The sequence below is a fragment of the Phycodurus eques genome, chromosome 5 (assembly GCF_024500275.1).
Source record: "Phycodurus eques isolate BA_2022a chromosome 5, UOR_Pequ_1.1, whole genome shotgun sequence".
Lineage (NCBI taxonomy): Eukaryota > Metazoa > Chordata > Actinopteri > Syngnathiformes > Syngnathidae > Phycodurus > Phycodurus eques.
Genome location: NC_084529.1, coordinates 1,862,157 through 1,889,039, shown reverse-complemented (window position 1 = coordinate 1,889,039; position 26,883 = coordinate 1,862,157). Strand labels below are relative to the sequence as shown.

General features: G+C 42.4%; 2 protein-coding genes across 5 annotated transcripts; both read right to left on the bottom strand.

Moving 5' to 3' along the window:
• Positions 1–6,888: 6,888 nt before the first annotated feature.
• On the bottom strand, positions 6,889–14,748 carry mapk12a (mitogen-activated protein kinase 12a). 3 transcript variants are annotated; one of them, XM_061676749.1, is made up of 13 exons: positions 14,666–14,748; positions 12,644–12,763; positions 11,042–11,171; positions 10,917–10,975; positions 10,713–10,824; positions 10,585–10,614; positions 10,384–10,431; positions 9,476–9,590; positions 8,660–8,731; positions 8,440–8,519; positions 8,179–8,257; positions 7,904–8,077; positions 7,647–7,803 (listed from the first exon to the last, which is right to left on the bottom strand). In XM_061676749.1, the coding sequence occupies exons 1-13, from the start codon at positions 14,713–14,715 to the stop codon at positions 7,736–7,738; spliced, it is 1,137 nt and encodes a 378-aa protein (XP_061532733.1). In that variant the 5' UTR covers positions 14,716–14,748; the 3' UTR covers positions 7,647–7,735. The 3 variants fall into 3 exon arrangements, with proteins under 3 accessions (XP_061532732.1, XP_061532733.1, XP_061532735.1); XM_061676748.1 differs by lacking the exon at positions 14,666–14,748 and having other exon boundaries at positions 6,889–7,803; positions 8,440–8,499; positions 12,644–13,033; XM_061676751.1 differs by lacking the exon at positions 14,666–14,748 and having other exon boundaries at positions 12,644–12,790.
• selenoo1 (selenoprotein O1) lies at positions 13,281–25,722 on the bottom strand. Of its 2 annotated transcripts, XM_061676747.1 has the most exons (10): positions 25,044–25,722; positions 23,471–23,674; positions 23,211–23,388; positions 20,918–21,048; positions 20,485–20,762; positions 18,024–18,192; positions 16,629–16,814; positions 16,264–16,420; positions 14,666–14,927; positions 13,281–13,576 (listed from the first exon to the last, which is right to left on the bottom strand). In XM_061676747.1, exons 1-9 carry the CDS (start codon positions 25,601–25,603, stop codon positions 14,703–14,705), a joined length of 2,088 nt encoding a protein of 695 aa, XP_061532731.1. In that variant the 5' UTR covers positions 25,604–25,722; the 3' UTR covers positions 13,281–13,576; positions 14,666–14,702. The 2 variants fall into 2 exon arrangements, with proteins under 2 accessions (XP_061532731.1, XP_061532730.1); XM_061676746.1 differs by having other exon boundaries at positions 13,281–14,927; positions 25,044–25,721.
• Positions 25,723–26,883: the final 1,161 nt, after the last annotated feature.

The window sequence follows — 26,883 nt, the reverse complement described above, 5'->3', positions numbered from 1 at the left end:
CCATCCCCCCCCCCCCCCTCTCCTTTCTTTGAGGAAATTTCAACATTTTTTTTTGTGTGTGTGTTGCGGGATCTGGTAAACAGATTTTGTGTTGTCTATTCGTGATCCTGCCAAGTTAATTCGATGTTACACGTGCCTCTCCGTGACAACTTTTTCTTTCCTTTGGACATTTCGGTGAATTTTTGCTTAAAATGGATAATTATATCCTCACATCTGTTCGTAGGTCATTCATCCCTTGCGGAGAAAAACACGACTTCTGTTCAGGGTATTTATGCCAGAATCCAATCCCCAGCTAGGTGCAATTAGAGCAGGTGAAGAAACACGTGACTTCAACTGTAGCATACATAAGAAACAGCAATTTTCTCCGCTTTTTATTATCGACATGTAGGGATGAGATTTCGATCAGCAGTTTGTCTTCTTGCACTTCTTGAATCAAAGTATTGAGTCATCTGGTCTCCATACTTCAAGTAGAACCTCCGAGGTTGAACACAATCTGTTTGCTCGTTGAATTTATTCATATATAGAATATTTTTTTGGGAAACGGAACTCCATCGTCAAATGAAGATTCCCGAGCGCAGTTTGTGTACTACGACTTCAAATTCAGAGTTGACGGTGTACAGAATCTGAAACGGAAGAAACAACGACAACCGCCCCTCCCCATTATCTTCCAATCTTATCGTAGTGTCTCCAGAAGTTCTCGAGTTAATATCATTGCTCTAACGTTCATGCAAACCAAGCGTCTCGCCTGCTCCCCGAACTGAGGGACAGCTACAATCCCCTCCAAAAGTATTGGAACAGCAAGGACGATGCCTTTGTTTTTGTTGTCTCCTGAAGACATTTGGGTTCCAGATCAAAAGATGAATAGGAGACAAAAGTTCAGAATTGCAGCTTTCATTTCACGGTATTGACATCTAGATGTGTGAAACAACGCAGGACGGAGCACCTTTTTGTTTGAACCCACCCACTTTTCAAGGAAGCGTTGGAGCCATTAACTTCAAGTGAATAAGATTGAATATTTGGTGGCACAACCCTTACTTACGAGCAGCAAATGCAGTTCTCACAGGGGAAACCCAAAGCCAAAAACAAGCACGAATGGTGAAGCGATCCATCTGAAAGGCAATAGCCGAGCAACTCGAAACACCCATCGGTCACATGTTCCAATACTTTTGCTCACTTGAAAGGTGGGTGGCTTCAGCCAAAAGGTGCTCCGTCCTGCGTTGTTTCACACATCTAGATGCAAATACCATGAAATATAAGCTGCAATTCTGAACTTTTGTCTCCTATTCATCTTTTGATCTGGAACCCAAATGTCTTCAGGAGACAACAAAAACAAAGGCATCGACCTTGCCGTTCCAATACTTTGGGAGGGGACTGCTGCAGCTTAATAAAGCATAGAATTGCATGAATTGTAGTTTAGCTTCAAGGAGAACTCAGAGGCCTATCGCAACCTTCTGATTGATTCATTTTTGTAATGAAGACATTTGCGCCGATACTCGTTCATGCGATTTTGCCGTCCACGTGGAAGGACACATTACAAGTGTGGCCCACGTGCTGGCATCCGAGGGAAAAAGAGCCACGGAACGGAAAAAAGAAAATCCCCAACACAGATGCTGACATTCCTCACCACTACCATCATCACCACCCCCCCCCCCCCCCCCCTGGAAAAACAGCATGTTCGTTTCTTTGCCATACAACTAATACATGTGCCCATTTGCAAGCTTCCATAATTCAGCAAGGATGGTTTCTGTTCCGTCTCACTCTGGCAGTGCGACTGGCCAGCTGAAAGCAAGCGTGTGCCTCAAACACATCAGGCTGGTGGAAACCACAAGGTTTGCAGGGGCTTACGTAAGCGACTTTGCAGACTCTGACGTCTCGGAGCGTCATTGCGATAAGAGTTCACGTTTCACCCGATTCGAAGAAAAGCAATCTGTTCCTTCACGAGCACGTGAAGCACAAGAAGGGAAGTGCGGTGTCATCTGGGATTTGCTCCTGCTGTAGATTGTTTTTGCAAAGTTCATCGCACGGGCTGCTATATTCTACCCGAATGTTACATAAGGTTACGAGGTGGTGGTATTAAAGCCGACGCCTGTTTAGTTTTCTTGTCTCGCCAGCTGTTGCGCAATGAAAAACTTTGGAGCTCCCTCTGGATGGCATTTAAGGGTATTAAATGTTCCCAGTAACCTTGGGCCTGCCTGCAAGTGTGCGCCTTAGATGCAAGAAGAGAAACACAGACCTCCTGATATACGGTAACCTCTCCTTCTACCCACGATTCAGCGGGAGCCCTTGTCCCGTTTGGTTTCTCATCCCAAGTGAAGGATCAAATCCAACAAGCTCTGACCTCCGCCAAAGTAACTGCTGAGGTCACCAGGTCTTGCTGGCACTTGACCCTGATATCAATCAAGATTTATCCTCCTCATAGTTCACCGAGGAGCCACTAAGTGTGCTTGTGTGTGCGTGTGACCTGCAACACGAGGGCGAGCTGTTTGTTTAATGATCGAAGCTTTCTCACTGATCATCGGACAGGCATACTGCATGTTGCCTTGGCAAAGAGCTTTTGAAAATGAAATTATTGTCTGGTAGGTTTTTCATCGTTTCATTATCATTTGCCCATAGAATGGTCATACGTGACGAAATGTATTCGGTTCGCGGGGGAGGAATTACACATCGATTTGGGTCTTGAGGAAAAACATTTTTGGGGAACAGCCTGATTTACAACAAAAAGGCTAACTGGAGAGCTCTTTGAGGGTAAACGTTTGTGGAGGTTCAATCGATTCTTTCCGGATAGAAAAATGTAAAACATCAAAGTAGGTGAAAGGACACACAGCAGTCAGTGTAAAATGGATTTCACGCTTCTGAAAACCTCCACACATAATTCCCCTGCCAGTGTTGTTTGTTTGCATGTTTGTTGGGAGGAATTCAAAATGTAAATAAAATACAAAATGTAACTTTGCAGAGGTGTCAGGGTGTGAGCCAAGGAGGTGCTCATTTTTTTGCTCAAAAATTCTTCTTAGCATTTCGAGATTTGCACTTTGCGGTAATTGTGATCCAAGTTAAGATTTAAGGCAGAAACATTCAATCAAAACACATCTTGCTCTTTTGTTCTATAGGGCATCATTAGCCGAATGAATACGCCGTATATAATGATTGGTTGTACCCGTCTGATGGCTTGTCAAGGCTTTGCATTCGATTTAAAACAGAAAAGGTGTTTTTAATGAATCAGACTCTCATCCCTGTCCCATTCAGTATAGAAAATGGTGAAAATGAACAAACCACTGCGACACTCTTCCAGCACATCCAGACCAGCTGAGCGGATGCTCAAGCGTGTTTACTTAACACTCCACCGACACTTGTGCCGTCGAATTTCCATTTCGTGTACACACATTGTTCAATACAGCCCGATGATGGAGGCTCCGCTCTCACAAGTGCGTCCTGATATTTGTGCCCGTGCTCAAAAACAAAAACAAAAACAAACTTCTCTTGTGAAATGAAGACTCTAAATTGCCTATAGGCGTGAGGTGTGAATGGTTGTTTGTCTCTATGCGCCCAAATGGAGCGGTGACCAGTCCAGGGTGTCCGTTAGGATAGGCTCCAGTTACCCGCAACCCTAATGAGGAAGTGGTACGGAAAATGGATGGATAATTCTTTTGTAAATAGGCAGATATATTCCATTCTCGATTTCCCCATTGTCATCATGAATATTTGCTGACTGGTCCCAATGATCCTTCTGTGGTACAGCTACCAAATATGGCTCTCTGCCATATGGTGTACGTTATGTGTGAGGAATGCGAGTTATAAGACAGAAATTGGATCATTACAGCTCATGCGAATGAAAATCCCAGTCTCACATGAAGAATCCGGAGGAAAAGTCAAAACAAAACTGATGATTGAGGACAAAAATAGAGTAATACTTCAGACTGTCGCGTTTATCAGAGCGATGGGCATGCGCTGCTTCATCCACAAAGACAGTTAGTTAGTTCGGATCAATCTAAACTCCAGTCGAGCAATTCGCTGGGCAGATGGCATTCCTGAGTGCCCGTTCTCCTCCAAAGTTTAAAAGCTCTACATGTCAACATGTCACAGACGGAAAAATGGATCTTAATCATTTGCATGTACTATTTGTACTGCATATTTTTCAGACATCTTCATATAAGGTTGGATGGCGAATGAATGAGCTCATGTCACCAGTATGCCTCGTCTCCATTTGGCCCCCGTGCATCTCTGTCCATTTCCTCTTCATGTCTCGTCTCTCCTGTACACTCTTCTTTCAACCCTCCTATAATTACGAACGTTTTCGATCGCCCGCATTGCTCGTCCTTTTCCTACCCGCACAAGTGTCGATGCCCCTGAGAGCTTCAAAATGTTTCCCCCCCCCCCCCCCCCCGCTTTTCTTTCCTGGTTTCTGCAGTAGTATTTACACCATTACTTTGCCCATTCCCACTTTCCTCCTGAAGGATCCCACGTGTGCTTCCGTATACATTCCGCAAGGATCAGGGCACTGATACAGGCACGGCCACGTGCGCTGACGAGAGGAAGGTTGAGTACACAAGCGTGGAGAGGAAGTGACAGCAATAAGATGAAGAACAGCTCAGTCACAGTGTCCAGGGCACATGAGTCACTTTGTTAGATCTTCTGCTTGACCTCCGAACACTCCACTAAAGCATGCTTGCACACAACACACCAACATTCATAACAAACCATTTGAAGACATCAAATGACATTACATTTATCCATCGGAATCTGGAAAGATTATGGATCCTCATTTCGTGATTTTGCTTTATTATCCGGTATACCGACGACACGGTGGAGGGAGCCCGTGTCATATTGCTTGCAATATGTCTACAACATATTGCAAGCAACCCCACTAACACAACTCATTCATAGGTGAAGTAGCACCTCTACGTCAACATTAACAGTATGCATTTTCTCCCTCAGGTAAACCAGCCCCCTATAGTGAGTACTAAAAATACTAAAAACGTATTCAACTTATTGTTGGGACTTTTATTGGAAATGCAATGCACAAGATGTAAAACACAGAGACTGTCTATTGTGAATACTTTGAATACTAAAACATAAAATCTTCTCTCTTTGGTCCTTTCGCTCGCTCTCTCTGTGTCCTCGTTGGAGTTACAATGTTAACGGGCATCAAATCAGTTCGCTCGTCAGTAGCACCTTGGCTTTAATATTAACACATGCACATGACACACCACCTAGCTTCTCTGATTGAATTCAAATAAGAGGATAGTGGTGGTGTCTCTGACCACCTGAAACATGTCCTACTCAGGTGGTGAAAAAGGAATTCAGAACCCCTTTGAGAGAACTTGTAGGATATTTAACACATTCACTGCCATTGACGGCTTTAGAAGTCAAATATCCAGGTTAACGGGGAAGGCTGGCAGTGAATGAGTCAATTACAGTTTTGTGTGAGTGTTAGTTGTTTCGGCTGATCACATTTTTCCCCCCTTGATGACCTTTGAATCTGTTGAGCAATGGTGTTATTTTAGCTGGTTAAAAGAGACATTTTCATTATTTGTAAAATAAGTCTCGTCGAAACAAAACAGCATCAGTCCAAGCATTCACACAACTATGCCCATGTCACATGCCCAACACTATGAGCAAAGGAAGACATCTCTACACTCTCCACACAGAGCAGCCGGAACAGCTCACACGCAAAGTGACATCTGGAACCAAGCAAACGTAATGTACACAAATACTCAGTGGTGTCAAAACATAAATCAGTGTAAGCCCGTGATATAAACAAGGACAGAGCGTTTTTTATGTATGTCTAAAGCAACTCTGCAAGAGTTCTTGATTCTTATTCTAATTCAAACTCATGAGCAAAGTGTGGAAACAATGCGCTCATTCTGTCAGCCACTCTTTCCTACAGGCAACTGAGACGAAGTGCGGTCGCATGAAGTTGAGCCTCTGCTTAACACAAGGGATGAAGCATCACAGCAAAGATGGGCTTGATCCTCTTAGCAGGCTGATGCCTGCCTCCCCCAGAAACGTAATGTACAGTTAGATTCATCTTTACGCCGACCTGGCTCATATCACTTGTTTTAGCATTGCTGCAATTCCACATCTACTCCCTGCTGAGGTCAGCGTACGGATGGGCCACGATCTATCCAAATGTGAATGCCATACATATCTGCATCTATTTGGATACGCATGAACTCCGGGAGGGGAAGAAAATGCTACTTGACACGTTCTGAAAATAAACCACAGGTTCATGACAGAATGAGGGAGGCTGTCCATGTGCTGCTGCTGTGTTTTTGGAAGGGAGGACTCGCGCGGAATGTTTTTCTGTCTGCAGCGGGAACGGCAGAACTCCTTGACTTTTGAGTGAACTGTTAACTGTGTGCGCAAACGGGAAGACACAACAAGCAACACAGAGCTTGGCTTGGAGGAACTCGGGCCCGGGAAGGAAGCGCCCCCTTGAGAGTCGTGGACCTGAAGGTCACTCGAGAGAAGCTTGTTAAATTCCGCACCCACCAGAGGAGAACGCGAGTCAAGCAAGAAGCAGAGCCCGAAACAGCAAAGCAGCGTTTGGGAAAGAAATGTAGAAAGGATTGTTACGCAAGTCATCAGTCATGTTCAATACAAAAACTAAATTGTCACTTTTAAAGTTAGTACATACAAATCAATAGAGCAGTGCAGTGAAAGCACATCTTTGACTCATTGAGTCAGCTGACGTTTAAATGCGCTCATGGGAAGTATTGGGCCATTTTTAATTGAGACCGAGGAATTCTTAACAAATGATTTTTGTTGTCTGTAAGCTCGCTATTGATTAATGGGGGTTAAAGACAAAATGAAATAGAAGATACACAGATTATTATCCGTGTTAAATAAACGATTTATGTTATGTTTAAAAAAAAAAAATGCAGTCTGGCCGACAACTGGTGTATTACTTTTATTAACAAACCCACGCAGCCCTGCATGCACATTGCACGCCTTTGTTAGCATTTACTGTATTTCTCTTTGTATTTCTGTGAAGTGTGCTTCAGTGTGTCTGTTCTGCTGATCCTAAAGCATAGGTTTATGTGTTTGTATAAAAACAATACACAAGTTTGGCGAACTTTGCTTCGGATTCTCTGAGAGACCATTAAAAATGCATGACTCGTTTTGCAAATGCATTTGTAGATGAGTGTAAACAACATCTAAATGAGTTAATGAAAGCGAGATAACGTTGGCTGGCAATACGGAGGACAACGGAATGAACAAGTTCACACCCAAAACGCGGCCAAATGAATCTTCCACGAACATAAAATAAAATACTGTATTATTATCACAACAAGGCAACACATCACCTTTAGGGAATGCAAGATAATGCAGATGGTTACATTAAATATCTCGTAAAGCTCATCACAAGGAAAACAGACTTTTTAACCCAACTATGACTCTAATAGGGATAAGGTTACAAAAATCTATCCTCATAACTAATGACTATTTTCTTCCACGTACAGTACTTTGTGTCGATCTGGTCTCATACGTACCACTCTAACCGATCGTTTCCTGGCATTTGAGAAACAAAAGCGCAAAATGCAGTCATTTGACTTTCTGAAGTTAAAATATCTACACATTTTGTATGAAATTCAAGTACCAGAGGTCCTGCACAACTTCAAGCAAACAATGGCTAGTAAGTCAAAAGGACAAGTTTGAACCCCTGATAACATCGTGAAGACTTTCCTTATTTCTTGAGGGGGGGGGGGGAAACGATCAAATGTGGGCAACTTGTGTCTTACAGAGATGTTTCCTTGGATTCTGGCACAACAGGATTGAAGGTTAAGATCTCTGTGAAGGTGTGACCTATAGACAAAGATAGAAAACGACACATCGCACAGCACCAGAGTCAATATTTGCAGTTGTACTGGCTCATGTTTGATTTCACTTCCCCGTTCAGCCTTACGTTTCCACTGCTCCAGGGGCAGCTCCGTGTTGTCCAGCGAGTGGTCGTACGGCTGAGCTTCCGTCTCCTCCTCGGGTTCCCGAAACTCCGTGAAGTACGGCAGCAAGAGGGCATCCGCCGCTGTGGCCCTGCTTTCCGGCTCCAGTAATAACATATGCTCCAACACTGACACCGCTGAGGAATGAGGTCAGACGGGAGATCAATTCAGCAGGAAAAAAAATATCAATCAATTGAATGGTGAAGAAAATATCTGATTCGAAAGTAAACAGTAATACCTTGTGGATTGGCATCGGAGAACACTTTGTGAAGGTCTTTCTTTTCCACTTTTTTGAGACTTTGGATGTAGCTTTTGGCCTGGAAATATAACGCTTACATTATTAATTCAAAGAAAAGTCAAAATGGACTGGAGAATGTGAACCTGCAAAAAGAGGCAGCAAGTCATTCAATTCATTAATCATCCTTGGGTCACTTGTAAGGTGTTATATAGATACAATTAATCACGTCTATTCAGTTGCTGTTGTGTGATTTAAACTCACGTCGTCTGATTGTAGTTCTGCTATGAATTCCTGAGTTGGTGTTCCTGTGATCTTCATGATCTCAGTCAGCTGATTAAGGTCTTATAAGGTGGGGGTCAAGGGATCAAAGGTGATGCCTAGCAAATAATAGCACCATTTTTTAAAACAACAAAACTTTTTGTACAAAAAATGTTGTGGAACGGTGGAAACGAGTGCACAAACCGAAAACGGAAAAGGATACGGTCGCTGCCTTTGAAAAGAGGTTTCCCTTGTAGCATCTCTGCCATGATGCAGCCTACTGACCAAATATCCACTGACGAAGAAGCACAAGACAGGCCATTCATGAACATTACAAACCTATTCGACCCCAATGTTGAGCGAGCGCCCTCTTGCGGAATATATGGGGTGGCACATGGGATCGACACAGACAAGCAGTTTGTGTGCCTGCACCATTGCAGGGTCACAAAACGGATTTGAATTTGTTGTTCCTGGATTTTATGGCCATCCATGTGCATATCGTTATCATATCAGTAATGTCACATATTATTTTCACGAACACTAAAATGAGATCTAGGAGACCACATCCAAGATTTTGCCTATGCTGATACAATAACGTTCAGTGTTCATGCCTAATTTTGTGATTGGCGTTTGCAGCGCATCATATTTTACATTCACGCTCATTAAAACCGGTCTTGAAAAGGCAAAAAAAAAAAAAAATGTCTGCAAAAGGTTTTGCCATGCAGACACTAAAGCAAACGAGGTGTTTGTGAACTTCCTGGACATCATCTTCAATATGCTACAGATAAATAAGCGCTGTTCTCATTAGTGACTTCAGTAGGCTTTATATTGAAAGCATGAAAAGAAGATGTCTGACTGAGTTCACTAAATACTTTTCAAAGATCCATGTCACAGACAGCTAAACAAGTTCTAGCCTGTTCAGCGGAGGGTGCGAACATCTGGTGGTAAATCACATTCTCTCTTCGCAGCCTTGAGTTGAAAAGCATTTCAAGTCCATTTGTACGGAAAAAGCACACAGTATATCATTCAAATGGATTACCGGTCTGGCTGTAGTGCATCCAGCTCAAGATGACCTCTGGGGCTCGGTACCACCGAGTCACCACGTAGCCTGTCATCTCACTGTCAGCCTGACGTGCCAAACCAAAGTCCAAGATCTGAAACGTCAGGCGAAGTCACAACGAAGCCGTCATGAACGTGTGATTGTGATACTGAGGCACCCCAGAGTGAAGCAGATTCAAATTCTGCTACCGCCCCTTCGTCTTATCAGGTGTGACATAGCAACATTCCCATCTGGACAAATACCGTTTCAAATCTTATGGGTGGTGGGCACCAAAACCATACCGCTATAATTAAGACTTAACTTGATATAAGGTGCAAAATTAAAAGATTTGGAAATCTAACGTTTCCGAGGTGGGGTACACCTCGGAACGGTCGCCAGCCCATGAAAGGGCAACGTACGTCTGAACAAACAAGCACTCGCATTCACACCTGCGGGCAATTTAGTCTTCAGTCATGTTTTGGGGATGTGTGAGGAAGCCAGAGTAAATCCAAGCAAGCATGGGGACAACAAGCAAACTCCACACAGAGATGTTCCGACAGAGATTCGAACCTGGATCTTCTGACAGTGAAGCCACCATAAAAGCAACACTTTTTTTTCCCCCAACATACAGTATTACATTTCATCGTTCCCTTTCAGTGGCGATCGGCTGGTTGGTTGGCTTGTTCTACTGTTTTATTATGACGCATGTGGTGTCCATTCTTATTCAACCAAATGTGGCTCTTTGCCTTGTAAATTAAGCCTAATTTTCCTTTTCATTTGATATCTTTTGATAGAAGAATGTGAAATATTGGAACACGTATTTCCTGTTTTTTTTGTTGTTGTTTGTTTGTTCTTAAGATTTTGACGTGACATGAGTTTAGGTTATCGGGATGCGTGCGTGAAGGTACCTTGAGCTCACAATCTTGGTTGACAGCAAGATTTCCTGGTTTGAGGTCCTGAAAAGTTCGCAGGAGCAAACAGTGTCAAAGGCAAAGAATCAAACAAGCACGAGAGAGGTCAAATAACTTAAGCTAGCTCACAAAAAGCCACCTTGTTTTGTTGATTAGATAACACTCATGGTGGAAAGCCAAACAATATAAGCAACCTACCCTGTGAATGATACCAGCAGAGTGAATATACTGTAATACAAGAGGATATCTGGAGCTTAATCAATCGAACAATGGGGCCCACGGGTCGAGAATGGCATACAACAGCAGGTCAAATGAGAGTTCTCCACCTTGAGCCCTTTGAGGATCTGATAGACCAAATACTGGATTTTTTCTTCAGACAGCCTCTGCAGCTTCATCAGTTTGCCCAGGTCCGTCCCCATGAACGGCATCACAAGGTAACTTGAGGGTCGAGGATCATTGCGAGCGTGAGGAGGGATGTGCTTCAAAGGTCAAGCATACGGTATGTCAGCCGCACCGCAATAGTTACTTACAAATCATTCAATTTATCCAACGAGAGGTCCGCCGTGAACACATCTGAGAGACCGATCACCTGAAAACAGACAGCATCATTTAAATATCGGATGGGCACAGTATAAAAAGAAATAGTCCGTCTTACATTTTCATGCTTCATGTGTTTGAGGAGCCTCAGCTCCCTGTAGGCTCGTTTGGCGAACAGCTCGGACTGGAATGGCCGATACAGCTTCTTGATGGCCACTCTGGTTCGGGTTCTGACGTCCATTGCTGAACTACAAGTTTGGGGGCGTGGGGAGTATCAGAGGATGAGCTGTACAATGGCGTAGCACTTTTCTACGTATACACTGTGTATAGAAAGAAAGGCTCATATGTACTGGCACAGTCCATTTGAGCAGCAACCATCTGTCATTCATCAATACAATTCTCCCAATCCACTGGTTTGAAGATACTCTGCAAGGCCACAACTTTATCTATCTTTCCATCCATCTATGAACAGGCTAGAAGGCAATTGAGAACAGATTCTCATTGGCAATGCCAACGTGGCTGTAGACCGCAAAGTCAAATGAAGCAAAATGAAAGAAAATACAAATATGCGGGGGTGTCAAACTCATTTTTTGTCACGGGCTACGTTGTAGTTTTGGTTTCTCTAGGAGGGTTGTTATGACTATGACCCCACATACATCTATCCTCAATAGACAACACGACAAATTCATGGATAACTAATTTTGAAATCGGAAGCCAGTTAAAAAAAAAAAAAGTGTTTCGAATGTATTGAACGCTTGCAATATCTCAACGTTATTAAAAGTGAAGACCATTTCAAGACAAATTTGGTATATTAGCAAGAAACATGAAGTTGATGCACATGAATTGCTTTCAAGAGCCACATAAAACCATTCGGCTGGCCAGATCTGGCCCCCGGGCCTTGAGTTTGACAGCAGTGACATATAGCATCTCTGATAGGGGAGAACAAAATGATGCGACAGATGTCCCCAAAAGAGATGTGGTGAAGAAGGCCAAGATCGCCTCATCATATTATTACATAAACACAACAAAAATGATGGATAATTAGTTTTGAAATCAGAATTCAAGGATAAAAGTTAGTTCAGTTGTGTAAAAAAAAAAAGGAATTTGGTAACAAAAATGCATGCAATAGTTTAAGTTGATGTATTTATTACATAGGACAATGAGATATTCTGGTACAGATTTTAGCAAGAATCATGGAAGTTGCCGCACGTGATTTGCTTTCGCCGGCCACATAAAATGACGCGGCGGGCCGGATCTGGTCCCCGGGCCTCGCGTTTGACAGCCGTGTCATCGAGGGACTATATTCATTGTTCAGTGTTGTGGTTTATGGTCTGTGGTGCATCAAACCGAGAGATGTTTCAGAAGCAGCATTTTGCGTTGCTCTGCCAGCGAGGGCGATGGTGACAATATGACGATATTCTTGGTGTCTGCATGTTTATGATTGACAGTAAATGCATATGGTAGTGCAAAGGTTGTTGTTGTTGTTTTGCATTTGCAGTATATGTCCTGACCAGTGGATATTCATTTTCGTCATTAACATCACAAAACAATAATAATAAAAAAAAAAAAAAAAGTCAACGTAAAAAAAAATCTTGCCGGGTGGTCGGCGTGGTTTTTGTTTTCCGATTTAACCGTAATACGGAAATTGGAATCGCTCTCCTTTGCCGCATGATGGATGCGTCCCTACGACTTTGACGTCAATTTGTCACGTTTCACTCACCACACGGTCCCGTACGCTCCGGTCCCCACTTGCTTCAGATCACGGTACCTATCCGGTACCTCCCACGAGGTTTTGTTGATTTCCTGCCGATGGTACCCCGGTCTGACGCGTCGAGACATTCTTGCCGTGCGAAGTTGGAGAAAATGTTCACAATTAAAGACGGCTTATTCTTCTCATTCGTTGTTCAGTTTCTTCGAGAGCTACTCGTCCATTGTTCGATCATTGCGCCCGTGAGTGAGCGGAGTGTGCAGGCGCGCCCTAAAAGGTCGCACAAAGCCACTCCCGCCTCCACATTTGGACGTCTGCCACTAAAAAGGTGACACACCTGGAATGTGTGTAACACGACACTACGCGCAAAATAACGCACGCACTCAACCGGAACACGAGGCGCAAAAAAAAAAAAAAAATAGCGGCCGCAAATCCCCAGAAATGAGACAACTGTCTGATTGGATGTCAGTGCAGCTTCATGTGAGCAAGGACTGCGGAAGGTTTATTAGGACTTGCTGCGACATGATCACTCGTCTGCAGAGCATGCGAAAAAGATGTCAGGTTGCAGAAGTTCAGTCTACGTGGCCTCACCACACACAGAGACGTCTTTATGTTGCTAAGAATAAAAGAGTTGGACGCGCTTCCGAAATGAGACATTAGCAGAAAGTTTATTAGGATTTCATGTAAAGCGCGAAAGAAAATGTGCTGCTTGGTTTATTAATAGATTTCAAAAGACTCGCTACAACCTTTTTTTTTTTAAACAAGCTCGGCAAAACATTTTAAACAAATTATGGGATAATGAGGGACAAACCATGATGATAATCCTCGAGGTGCACATACTGTATGATGTAAATAAATGCGCTAACAATGGCAAAATTGGAATCCTAGCCCAACTTTCGCTCAATGAAAACACTGAAACACCAAGCGGCCACAACATTAGACACACTTGCACAATGTAATATGATCCAATACAAGAAATGTGGAAGAGAGAGAGAGAGAGAGGAAAGGGGGGAAAACACACAGACAAAAACACAAACAGTAGTTATTATGATTGACACTGTCAGAGGTAGCCTCAGTGCCCCGTGTTAACGGATATTTAATTCATTAATCATAATATAATAATAAATGTATTTAAAATATACACACACACTATATATATATATATATATATATATATAAAATTCATATACATACAGATGTACATACCTACACATTTTCTATCCTCTGCGAAGAACAACTAATATTACTACGGTTTACAGAGGAGATAAGGAGTGTCTGGATTACACTTCCCCCAGGTGGCCAGGGCGTGACTTTTTTTTTTTTTTTAATTAAAAACACATTACCACATTTTTTTGGGGGGGTGGGGTTGGAGGCTGGAACAGATTAATTGTAATTCCATTCATTTCAACGGGTAGATTTGGGTTATGAGCACGGTCATGGGACAAATTAAGCTCGTACCTCAAGGCACCCTTCAGTTCATGGTTCTCACACAATGCTAAGTGTGTATTGGATCTCACTTATAAAGTGATCATGATGTTGTGGCTGGTTAATGTTAATGCAATCATTTGCTATTACTAATATTTATATCTATAAAAACAAAAGGCCTAATGCAAACTAGTTGGTATTTCAGGCATTACCCCCACAGTTTATCAGACTCAGACAGGTCCTTGTAAAACTTGCCGTCTGAGCCGTCATTAACAGCCACCAGGCACCAAACAGAGAGGGAACAAGATGGGGTGATGCTTTACAACATGCAGGATTGTAAAGAAGAATCAATATAGCTTTTTCAATGTGTACAAGAACACGTCATAAATGTAAGGTCCTTAAATTGTGATAACAGTCATAATACATTTGTGACACCACACCCAACTTAGTCCCTGACTGCCTTGCGTCGTTGATGTTCTCTATGGAGTGATGAATCTCAGACCCACTTCCCTGACACCGGCCCACCACGCAGTGATAAGAGTTGTGCAAATGATCAGGAGGTACATTCAAATGTGAAAAAAGGAAGTCAAATGCTAAAACTTCCCTCACATTTTGGCAGGCCAGATGATGAAGTGCAGGGAAGTTATTACGAAGATCATGTGACACAGATTGCCTGAGACCAAGCTGGAGGTTTGCTGTCATACGGTACAGGATTTCGGACTGTCGAGGCAGATGTCACCTCCTCCTGTTGCTCATCGCCATCATCTCTCTCCCCCTGTTGGGCGGCACCACCTTGGCCTACCCACGCAGGGACCTCCAGACCAGGCTGGGAGGAGAACGGCTTCTCCAGAACTTTGAGGACCCGCCGGACCTGAAATACGGGACAGCCAGACATTACACATCACGGAAGTGTACACTGCACCTGGAGGGGAAGTGAATGTGATAGTTTTCCACACGATATGGGCAAACGTCAGCTTCCTCCCACATTCCAAAAACATGCATGTTAGGGTAATTGAAGACTCTTAAGTTGTCCATAGGTGTGAATCTGAGTGTGAACGGCTGTACTTTCGGGTTCGCTGCGATGTTGGTGTACTGCAATATACAGTGAATCAACTGTAAAATTAAGTGACCAGAAGAGAGACCCGTTTCATCCATCCATTTTCCATACCGCTTATCCTCCCGTTACAGTAAATTATAACGCTTCAAACGACACACGGAGCAGCCTAGAGTGTTGTATACGTATCTCCTTGTATGATAACTATGAAAGAGGACACAGAACACAATGTACACCTGCTGCATTTGCTATTTCGCGCTTCAGAATGAAACTACTGTGGGCAGACACGACGCAGCTGCGTGAGTGCGCGAGGTGCTTTTATTTATTTATGAAGAAAAGAAAAAAAAAATTATTCTATACTATTCAAAGGTACCTGGCCCTATCCCGCCCGAGACGATGAAACTCCCACCATCTTCCTTGCCTGTACAGACGCTTGAAACCATCTGAACCAAATAAATGTATCTTGTTCTGATTAGACCACAGGACACTGTTCCATTAATCCATATCTTTAAGTCTTGTTTTTTGGGCTTTGTTGAACATCATCTTTGGAATAAGGCTTCCTTCTGACATGACAGCCTGGGCCTTCCCCCCTTCCAACCTCTGCAGGAATGCTGACAGCACTCATACAGCACTATTTTCCAAAGACAAACTCTGGATATGATGCTGAGCATGTGCACAAACCTTTGGTGGACCATGTCGAGGACTGTTCTAAGTGAAACCTGTCCTGATTAACCACTGTACAGTCTTGGCCAGAGTGCAGCAGCTCATTTTCAGGCTGTTGGCAATCTTCTGAATCATTAAAATCATCGAATGATGTATTTATTTATTTAATTTGACACTCTTGGACCGCCATTGAAAATGGCTAATTGAGCCCAAATTGGAAATGTTCACTTTGGGGTGCAATCACTTTTGTTGCCAGCATATGAGACAGGAAGTGTTGAGTTATTTTAAGAGGGAGTAAATTTCTGTTCTACAAGTTATACACGGACTACGTTACAGCTACGTTAGCAAAGTGTCATTTCTTTCATGTCGTCGCATGAAAAGATCAAATAAAATGTATACATCATATTTAACATCATCATCACTAACACCAATTACTTTTGTTATCATTTCTTTTGCGAGTCACAAAACCACGAGGATCAGTTGACCATACCTCAGAGAAGTCTCCACTCTCAGCAGCTTCTATAGCATTCTGGGCAATGTAATTCCGGAGAACCACACGCGGGTTGATGCTGTTCATCACCCTCACCCGCTCTTCCTGCACAGCCTGCACGTCACTGTAGCCCTCCAGTTCCTGAGCCAGACGCTTCCTGCAGTGATACCAAAGAACACTCAAAAGAACAGTCATGGAACACCCAACGGCACATTTCCTGTTGTTCTTTTTACTCTCTGCCCACTTTATCAGCGACACTTTTTCAGTGACACTTCCACCTAAATCATCTTCTCATCCAGGCCATGTTAATTTTGCCCCCAGACATGAGTCCAATCCCTGTGTGCATTTTCCTCCCCGCATCCCACCGATAGCGTGTGATCCAGCCGGTCCACTCCTCAGTTTGTTTGGTTTTGAGTTCTTCCTCGTTGGTCTCCATCAGTTCCTTCAGTTTGCTGAGTTGGCTGAGCTGCCTCGCTATTGTCATCCTGTCTGAGACCAACTGGAACAGCGCTGGGTTGCTCTGAGCCATAGAAAGCAGCATTGCCAACTCCCTGTTGACAGTAGGCAGAACATAAGAAAAGCCACTCTTTAACTGTTAGATACACAGAATGAACAAAAGTATCAGAACACCTGACTCTTCTACCCGCACAAGGTAAAAATGGCAGTAAAAAAGTACTATCATTGAGTCGTTTCCACTCTTCTGGGGAGATTATCTACAAGATCCTAGAGTAGGCCTGTAGGAATTTAGACTATTCATTAAGGAGACCGTTTGTGAGGGTTAGGCTCTTCCGCACTAAATTCTTCCAACCATGCCTTCACTATTAAAAGGAACCATCACCCCACTGTGATATGTAGTGAAGCGTGGAACTTTATCAGTGTGTGCAGTTTGTATATTTTATACACTTTTAGACATTGCTGTCACATTCTTACTCAGGTTGTGCTTAATGCAGAGAGCTAAGTAACAATTTTGATCATGAATTTTCCTTCGGAAAAAAAATGAAAAGTTTGAATTGTTTCTCAAAACTACATTACAAATGGAAATTCAGTCTTCAGCCCTTTTCGCACCATACTTGCTCAATGTGAAAGGACCACGCGTCACAGCGACAACGATCACAGCGCCCCTGTGCAGTGTGCCCAAATTTGGAAGTGCTGATGTAGATGCCGACCAGGAAGTAACGGGAAGGCTTCCTGCTAGAGAAGTAGACCGCACCTCGGCAACTTCAGCAAAATGTATCTGTCTTTTGCGCAAAAGAAAGCCCTGGCGTTGCTCATTTTAAGGAGGAGAAGGAGACGAGCTGCAGAAAAAAAAGGTACTGGGTGCACCCCATAGTAATGGCTCGTCCGAACCTCGGAGAGTTGAGGCCTGTTTGTTTCCCTCGTACAAGTCTGCCCAAAGAAAGGACACGGAAATCACTCCGCCAGCCCCTCTCCAATCGGAGGACAATTATGACATCGCTGCGATATCGCTCTCAAAATAGAACTTCTTTCTATTAGAGATCGCTCCACAGTTTCAGTCTTCCTCTAAATTTTCCCCCCGCTCCGCGAGACGGCAAACCATGCTGTCGCCCCCCCTCAGCACATACACAATGAATGGGAAAGTCGTGGGCATCAATCTCATCGCCAAGTGCGGTCTGAAAAGGCCTTTAGCCAGCCATTAGTCAGTTTCTAGAGCCAAACAAATATCAGAAGCTTAATTTATATCACAAATCTGTAAACACTACTGGTGAGTGTTCAGGCTTTCAGTGGCTTAAGCAGCTCACCGTGGGTCCATAGTGGGTTTGTTGGCAGCTTTGAGCTCCTCCAAAGAAGCACACTGCTCCAACATGAGGTTTGCAGCTTGTTTGACAAGCTCCTCTTCTGGCTCACTTTGTTCCTCCGAGGGACATGAGATCTGACTAAGACTGCGGAAGGTGTTAGTGAAGTCAGCACCTGCACAATAATAGACCAGAAGTGAAAAAGAGGAAATATTATTATCACTTACAGTAGAATGGTCGTTGCTTGCAACATACATGCATGGATCATTTTACACTTGAGACTGTGTGAGCCCCAGGATGTACATGTCTGGAAACAATGAGTTATCATTTTATCATCACGCAGTACAGATACAGTAATCCTCTGCTATATGACAATTGTTGCTTCGCGGTCCCGCTATATTGCAGATTTATATTTATATATATAGAATAGAATATTTTTGTGTTATACATAGCTCTTGCTCTCTCATTATATTATGTTTCAGGCTGCCACGATAGAAATTTGTTTAGAACGATATATTCTCCCATAGATAAGATAAATGATAGTCTCAATGTTTCTTTATGCCACTGATATAATGATATTATAGTGCATAATAAATCAAGTACGTCCTTTTTAAGAACAATTAACTTTGAACACTAAAGAACATTGGCATTGTAATGTAAAACAATTAATAAAATAAAAAATATTTAAAATAATATAAATAAATCAAGACTCTGTTTGCAAAAAACGCACTTAAACTTAAAATATTAAACATTTGGCACATAGGTACAGAGTCATTAACCCACTAAAGAGACCCCACAAATTTGTAAATCTGCCAAATTTCAATGAATTAAAAAAAAATAATTAAAAAAACACCATGTATGTACTGGAATGCATTTGGGTATCGTCACTGTTTTTAAATCAGATGCCATACATTTTGTTGTTTTTTTAGTCTTTATTTTTATTTATTGTATGAATGTTGTTGAATTATGAACTGGATAATTTCTGCTGCCTCTCTTTTCAAAAAGAGATTTTCTCTCTCAATAAGCTTTTAGCTGGTTAAATAAAGGATGCAAGAGAAAATAAGGCCTGCCCTGGAGCTGCTGGACTGAGACGAGACCACCTGTCAATCCAATGACGCTGAAAATGGGTTCGTTGAAGTCAACTACTTCCTGAATATTGATAACGTGTGCCGCTGTGCTTACGGTTTATCAATAGTTACCGTAATTTATCATGTATAAGGCGCATTTTAAACCCCAAAAATTGGTAAAAGTCAATAGTGCGCATTATACATGGGTAAAGGAGAAAATTAAAAAGACTCACATTTTATAAACGTATGCCGCTATCTAGAGGTTATACAAAAGCTGTACAGTTTCATTCCACTATGCCACCGTCCCCTTGAGGTTATGAAAAAAAAAAAAGCATTATACATAGGTTGAAGGGTTTTCCAGAATTTTGAGGTCAACTTTGGGGGTGCGCATTATACACAAGGAATTACGGTAACTATCTCATATGTGTGTGTGCTTGTTATGTGGGTAACACACACACACACACCTCCGAGCATTGACGTTTTAACGATGTCGCCGCAGTCGAGCGAGATTTTTAGCTCCAGCCCTTACCTTGCAGGCTACCGAATGAAATAAAACAGTTAATTCCCCAAGTTCTGCAGCTGTTTGCATCTACGGAGCAAATACAGTTTGGCCAGCAGCTAGCTGTATCGTGAGCAGCGCGGCAGGTGTTACCACAACAATGAAAATGTATTGAGTCCAGAAAAAAATCCTGTGTCCATTGTATTGAATGATAACCCGTCCCGCTCTGCCTCTGATTGGCTAGGGCCAAGGATCAAAAGGATGAATCCTTTTGATGAACTGTGTATAGCTCTTCACCAACACACGCGCACATACATACGTAGAGCGGGTCTTAAACCATGAATCTATGGACGCGGAATCAATATGCTTCATGCGTCACTGCTAATCTTTGTGCCTCACAGAGGCAGGACAATTTTACAATCGCATATTAAACGTGATCCCTGTAGACACATATAGACATGGGAACAAACTAAAAGTGAGTAAAATTTTGGTCCAGGCCTATTTCATTAGTTGTTGTTTTTTTAAATAATTCTGTTGAACCACAGTTCAAAAGCAATGTCTGATTTTCATTAACTTTTTATTTATGATTACCTTTGTCAGATTCAAGTTATTTCTGTGACCACTGTGGGTCTTTCTTTCATTAACAGAGGGGTACCAACAATTTTGTCGGTGTGTAGTGGTGAATCACAGAAAAGCAGTTTGAGGATTTTTTTTTTTGTTATCACATATTAATGTGAAACCACTAATCTAGAGAAGAAAGTAGACTATGCATTAAAAAGACAAATACATTGAGCCTTGGTGAAGGTCTGTTTTTCAAATGAGTCTTGTCGTTGTTTTGTAAAGGCAGATTTTTTTTCAATAACTGAGAACGTAAACCAAAGACTTGAACACTCTGTCTGACCTGTATTGTGCATGGTTTGCAGAAGCTCTGTGATCAGGATCTCGTCCTCAGGTTCCTCTTTTTTCAATAAACCTAGCTTCTTCCTCATATTGTCAAGGTAGTAGCCGTTATACAAATCCAAATATTCCTCCATAACAGCCTTTGCCTCGTCAGGTGGAAGCTCTGGATCGAGGGCCTCTGCTAACTTGACCAGATTCCACCGGCAGATCGCGGGCTGAGCCTGGTAAGAGTAGCGTCCAGAGTTGTCTGAAGCATTGCAAATGAAATCTGGATTGAACCTGAGGGGAATAAAAAAATAGATGGAGAAAATACAGATCGTCGTTGTTGTCATTTCAGCCGCTGTATCAGTGTAATGGATGGATAGACAATTTATTTTTCACCACCGCTCAAGACCGTTTTTAAAAAAAACAGATCAATTTCATACTAATCTCACCTATCCATGAAACCATATGGACCGTAGTCCAGAGTGAGTCCCAGAATGCTCATGTTGTCTGTGTTCAGGACACCATGACAAAATCCTACACATTGCCACTGAGCCACCAGTCGAGCCGTCCGATGCATCACCTTCAAACAAGAAGTCATGAAAAGTGACACTGGAATAAATGCTCTTTTTCCGACATGAACAAATAAAAAGTTACAAAGATATAACCCAGTATTAGTATCTTTGTCTAAGACCACGTTGTGATCGTTTTGAAAAGCATATTTCTAAAATAGTTTTTGGCCTTTTATTTAGGCACAAACTGCATTTTAGGGCAATTAACATCCTTTTCATGATTAACTCAATTGTAGGTGAAATGTGCGTCTTTATTGCTTATTTCTCCATTAACGTCACATTTAAGTATGAAATTCAGAAGTACGATTCCCCTTTTCCTGGATTTTCCGTTGTTGACACCATTTTCAGGAAATTACTCTTTGTGGTGGCTCTCGATGGGACTTGAGAATGGAGCCATTCTTTCTCTATGAGCGTATGCGTGTTACTGGCCAAAAGACACTACAGTTGCTCGTCTACTTTAAACTTAGCTTGTAGCAACATGAGTGACATCATGCACGCTGTGCTCGTGTGTCATCTCTGATCCACTGATGAAGGGAGACTTCAAACCTGGTTGATCAGCAGAGGAACCTGGTTGGGCATGCTAGTAAGATTAGCACCAATGTTACTGTGAATTATAGTGCATCAAACAACACACAGGGAGCAGCCCAGAGTATTATATACTTATTTTTTTGTCTGATAACTTCTAATGAGGACAATGGAAACAATTTCACATCTGCCTTTTCTGTTTTTCTCTTCATAGTGTGATGAACGAATGCATGCTGCAACGGATTACACTTGGGGAGATGCCATGGCATTATTAAAGGCACAAACTTCAGGTGTACACAACAATGTGTTTTGAGTAAACTATTGCGCTCAAATATAGAAATTCTAATGCATATGTTAAAATATGGGTGTAAAATAACGGCTTGATTAAAAACAAATGAGAATCTGCTAATGACTCTACAGTATAACTGGGACTTGTGTATAACTTTTCATATCACGATGAAAAGAAAATTATTTTAACTACTTGTCTGGCTGGTGCTCAATACCCACAGTGCATTTAAATACAGGTAGACCAGACAAATACATACTTTTGTACTCCACTGAGCAGTTTTTCTAGAAAGGGAAAAGGAGAAACGTGTGCTGATTTTCATGTTACGCGTGTTATCCTGTATTTTCTAACATTACAATATATAATCGCAGGGTGACAGAAAATTGTAATGTCATTTGTTCCCCCCACTATCGTGCAGCCATTGCCAGAATACTTTGTAATATGGGAATTCCACACAAAGGTTGGTGACAACAGGGCTATGCTGGGATATGACGTGTAGTTATGAGACAAGTATTACTTTAAAACACATTAAGTCATATTTCTCTGAATTGGGACTATTAAATTACAAACCCCAATTCCAATATAGTTGAGACGTGTAAAACGTAAATGAAAACATACAGTACAGTACAGTACAATACAGTAGTTGCCTTGAGATACGATTTTCATTTGTTCCGTGACCATGGAGATAATCAGGCTTTGTTGTGATCAGTGAAAATTAACCCAAAAATGTGATTAGCCACAATTAATTCAGGATTTAACAAGCGGGGGACGGGGGGTTTACAACTCTTTCACACAGGGCCATGTAACTCTGAATAGTTTTCTTTTCCATAATAAATGAAATCATTTAAGACAACCTTTTATGTTCACTTGGGTTATATTTGTCTGATATTTACATTTGTTTGATGATCTTAAACATCCAAGTGGGGAAACTAAGCAAAAATATAAGAATTTGAGAAAGGGGCCGATACTTTTTCACGGCACTGTATGTTCCCAAAAGAATGGGCAAAAATTCCCATAAACCGACTCCTAAACCTCGTGGAAAGCCTTTCCAGCCGAGAGCTTGCAGAAGATCTACTGAAGAGGAGCGACGGGCCGCTGTCTTCGCGGTTCTTTTTCGGTGAGTGAGCTGGGGCATGTCTTGGTGCAGACATGCAAGGCAAAACTGAAATGAGGCTCCATTCAATTCTTGCTATCATTTTGAAAACTTGCATACTCTCCCTTTAACACTGTAAGAGGATTGAAAGAGTCTTGGCCTCAGTCTGTGACGTCAGGTCTTAAATCGACTAATTGTCACATGCCTGCTCACGTTGCGCGGACATCTAAGAGTCACTTTTCAGGTACGTGTAAAAAAAGTACTCCAACCTCTCGGAAGAAAGACACGTTCCTCTCCATTCTGTCCGAGTACTGCTGCTGGATCTCTGGGTAGAACATCTCAATGACATAATCCAGCATCTTTACTCGAAGCTCATCATGTCCATAGCTAGGACCCTGACGATTTGAAAACTCGTCTGCCTGCTTGAAAATCTCAAAAGAACCAAACCTGTACAGGTAATGGACCATGTCAACAATCAAAGGAACGTGTACAGGAACATGTGATGGGTTCAAGGATATAAACTACCCACCTTAGAAAGGTCGGCGCGATCCTGAGGACCACCGAGCATCTCTCATGTCGAGGGTGTCCACTGTAGTAGATATCCCTGATGACTTTGCTGTCTGAAGTTACAACAGAACCTGCTCTTGTGGTGGGCACACGCAGGAAGTACATAGCCTCACTACAAAGGAACTCTCTAATGCTGGAACGAAGGACCTTACGGCCATCAGCTTGTCTATGGAGAGAGACCCACGGTACTTCAGGCAGCTGTATTTGTTGTCAAATTTCCACAGTTCCATTTTTGGCCATTTACACAATTTCAACAAAAGTCTGAAGTTAGCAGTGACAGCATGCAGTGACACCAGGGGCTGTCACTATCCAATATTTCCAGAATAGATTATTCCATTGATTAACTTAATTGGATACAAATTTATTTTGCATTAAGTTTATTGCAAATCATTGTTTTATTTCACTGTGTGTGCCTCTTAATATTGAATTCTTTGCAAACATCCACAGTCTCTTGGCAAATTAGGCAGACAGTTGTTTCGTATGTCAGCGGAAAAAAACCCCTCCGATTTCCACTTGTCCTGGAAACGGCGGCCCTCGTTGTCAACTTTGCTCTTTTTAGTTTCAGTTGCCATTTTAGAAATGGTTTAAAAATATACCATGGGGGTAAAAGTTCACACTGGTGTCATGCGACGAGAATGCGGCCACGGGTCTACTGCCACCCTCTGGTGAAATATAAAATTGCTTTTTCTGTATGTGTGTATTATTTACTGTGGGAAACTGTGCTGGCGGGCCACACATTATTAATTTTATGACAGGATGCTTCGGGCCGGAGTGAATTCTGGCACGGGACGGATTTGGCCCGGGGGCCGGACTTTGTGCACGCCTGAGTTATGCAGTATCACACGAGAGCCGGTGATGTTGTACTCGCCAACCTTTTTGAAAACGGAGCTACTTCTTGAGTACTGATTAATAGGAAGAGCTACTGACTGACTGCCTTCTGACTCTGCTTCAGGTTCAAATACATATCAAATTTCTGGTTATTCATACCACGGCTGCAAATAAAAAATATTTTCTGAAATGGATTAAACTGATTATTGTTTTTTTCCCCCCCATGCATTAAATATGATTCAGTTATGTCAGAAAATATTGAAAAATGTTGATCATTGTGAAAGCACATTTTTGCAAATGCCTTATTTTGATTCAATACAATCACTCTGCTTTCATGGAGGACAACAGAAATCAGATATTTACTGTCGAGGGCCTGAAATCAGTTTTTACAATTTACCAGTTATCAAAACGGTTGTCAATTCATTTGCTGATCAATGAGTCGTCGTCACGAATTAACTGTGCCACCTCTAAGACGCCGGCTCAAACTGTCAACGTCGATTAAAATGTTCAAATTTAAACGGATACTGAAAGCGCCACCCCCGACAGGATGCCGCCCTGTGCGGACGCCCATATGGCCCACATCAGAAACCACCACTGGGTATAGGAGCTTAAATACTGTTCTGGTATGGTCAGAGTATTATAAGAGATATTGTGCAAGTGTTTAAAAAATAAAAATACAAACAACCAAACGAAAAAAGAGGTTGTACCTCGAATAGGGGGTGAGTCCAGCTCCTTTCACCTGAATCTCCCATCGGCCACTGGGGTTTTCGCGCAAGAGGTTCGTGTCCTGATTGGGTGGCACTCTTACCTCTCCCAGGTAGCAGGCCGCCCCATCACCCAGCTGGCCGGCGAAATGGCCGAACTGGTGGCCACAGTAGCAATGAGCAGCAGGCTCGGATCCAGGCATTACTTTGGAGCCGCTTAGATATTCAGGCCCGTGTGGGTCGTCCGTGACTTCATCCCCGTTGAGCCCGAGCAGAGCCAGAGCTTCGTGAGACACCGCCACGAAGCGAGGCTTGGTCAGTGGCTGCGGCTTGACCCTGGAGAAACACGCGCCTTTCACCTGTCGCACGCCGGGCTCCTCGGACGAGTCCAGGGGAAGTTTCTTCAGGACGACATTGTCGAAGTCGAGCCGCTCCAGCGCGGAACGACTCACGGCCAGACCCATTTCGTCCATCCCGACCGAGGTTAGGAATCGTAACAAGAACACACCTGGGCGAAAAACACGGGACGTTCTTGATCTCAGTCGATGTAGCGCAAGAGCCATTAAACTCTTGTCACGCCCATCTGCCTGCTTCTCGGCTGGCGCAGTTAGTAGAAGAGTTTCTGCGTCATGCTTGCATCTTCAGGAAGTATCAGCGGATGTTTGTGTAGAGGTGGTGTTACATTAGTATTCGTCCTGCCGGAAAAAGTAACGAACGATGGAACAAAATGGCATACCGTCCTGTTGTTCCGTATCTGAAGCAACTATCGTTAAATGTCCTTTTTTGTTTGTTTGGTATCAGATTATTTATTTTTCTTAGATGCAATCCTGGGTGTACAGTTTGAGACGCGTTGTCTTTGAAATAACACTGAACGTCATAGTATTTGCTTGTAATGTAACGAGAGTAGCACACGTGGTTTTACTTAAACAGTTGAATAACAATGACGTCCTTAGTGACTAGACACATTTCAAGGTCTCATGACGTTTTACGAAGTGCTGACATCGTTATCGCTTAATGGACATAATACGGCAGTGTCTGCGTCATTGCGGTTAACCTTATCACACCAAACTATAGATTTATTTTTTTTCAGTGAGGTAAAGATTTAAAAAAAAATAAAAATGAGAAAAAAAACTGTTGATCACTACATGGTCTTGTCAGAGTACTTATATGCATTGCATTGCAATCTGATGGTCATGGCAAGTGTTGCTGACTGCTTTATATATATATATATATATATATATATATATATATATATATATATATATATATATATATATATATATATATATATATATATATATATATATATATATATATACATACATACATACACACACACACACACACACACACACACACACACACACACACACACACACACACACACACACACACACACACACACACACACACACATGGCCCAACATTTCGCATTTCCATTACAATATACAAGAATCCATTCTCCACTCTGAGAAATTGCATTTGCAGCAAGTGCGGGCATTTTACTATATATGCAACAGTGTCCTTCTACTCATTTGTGCATTTTTTTGGTTACGTCTCGCAAACGCCAGATGAACCAACTGGGCCTTTTATTTTATGGAGAATTGTGCGCCTGTGGTCAGAAAATGCATTTCTCAGACTGGAGAATGGAGACTCGCATGTTGCTGTGAAGGTGCCAAATATTGGGCCAAGTTTGAAAAGCAGTCAGCAATACTTGGCATGGTCATCTAAATGTGCACTATGGCCATATAAAAGCCCAAAAAGCAGTCCAATGTCCACTTTTGGTAAACCAGCACATCTACATACACATTAGCAATATAATATTTTTTTTTCTCTATTGTGA

Bases quoted from the DNA above. Each gene is read 5' to 3' on its own strand.
- mapk12a (XM_061676748.1), bottom strand. From the start codon at position 12,762: ATGTCTCGACGCGTCAGACCGGGGTACCATCGGCAGGAAATCAACAAA. The intron at 10,976-11,041 runs GTAAGACGGACT...GTCTGTTTTCAG, and splicing joins AACACATGAAGCATGAAAAT to GTGATCGGTCTCTCAGATGT. The intron at 9,591-10,383 runs GTACCTTCACGC...CTGACGTTTCAG, and splicing joins ACCAAGATTGTGAGCTCAAG to ATCTTGGACTTTGGTTTGGC.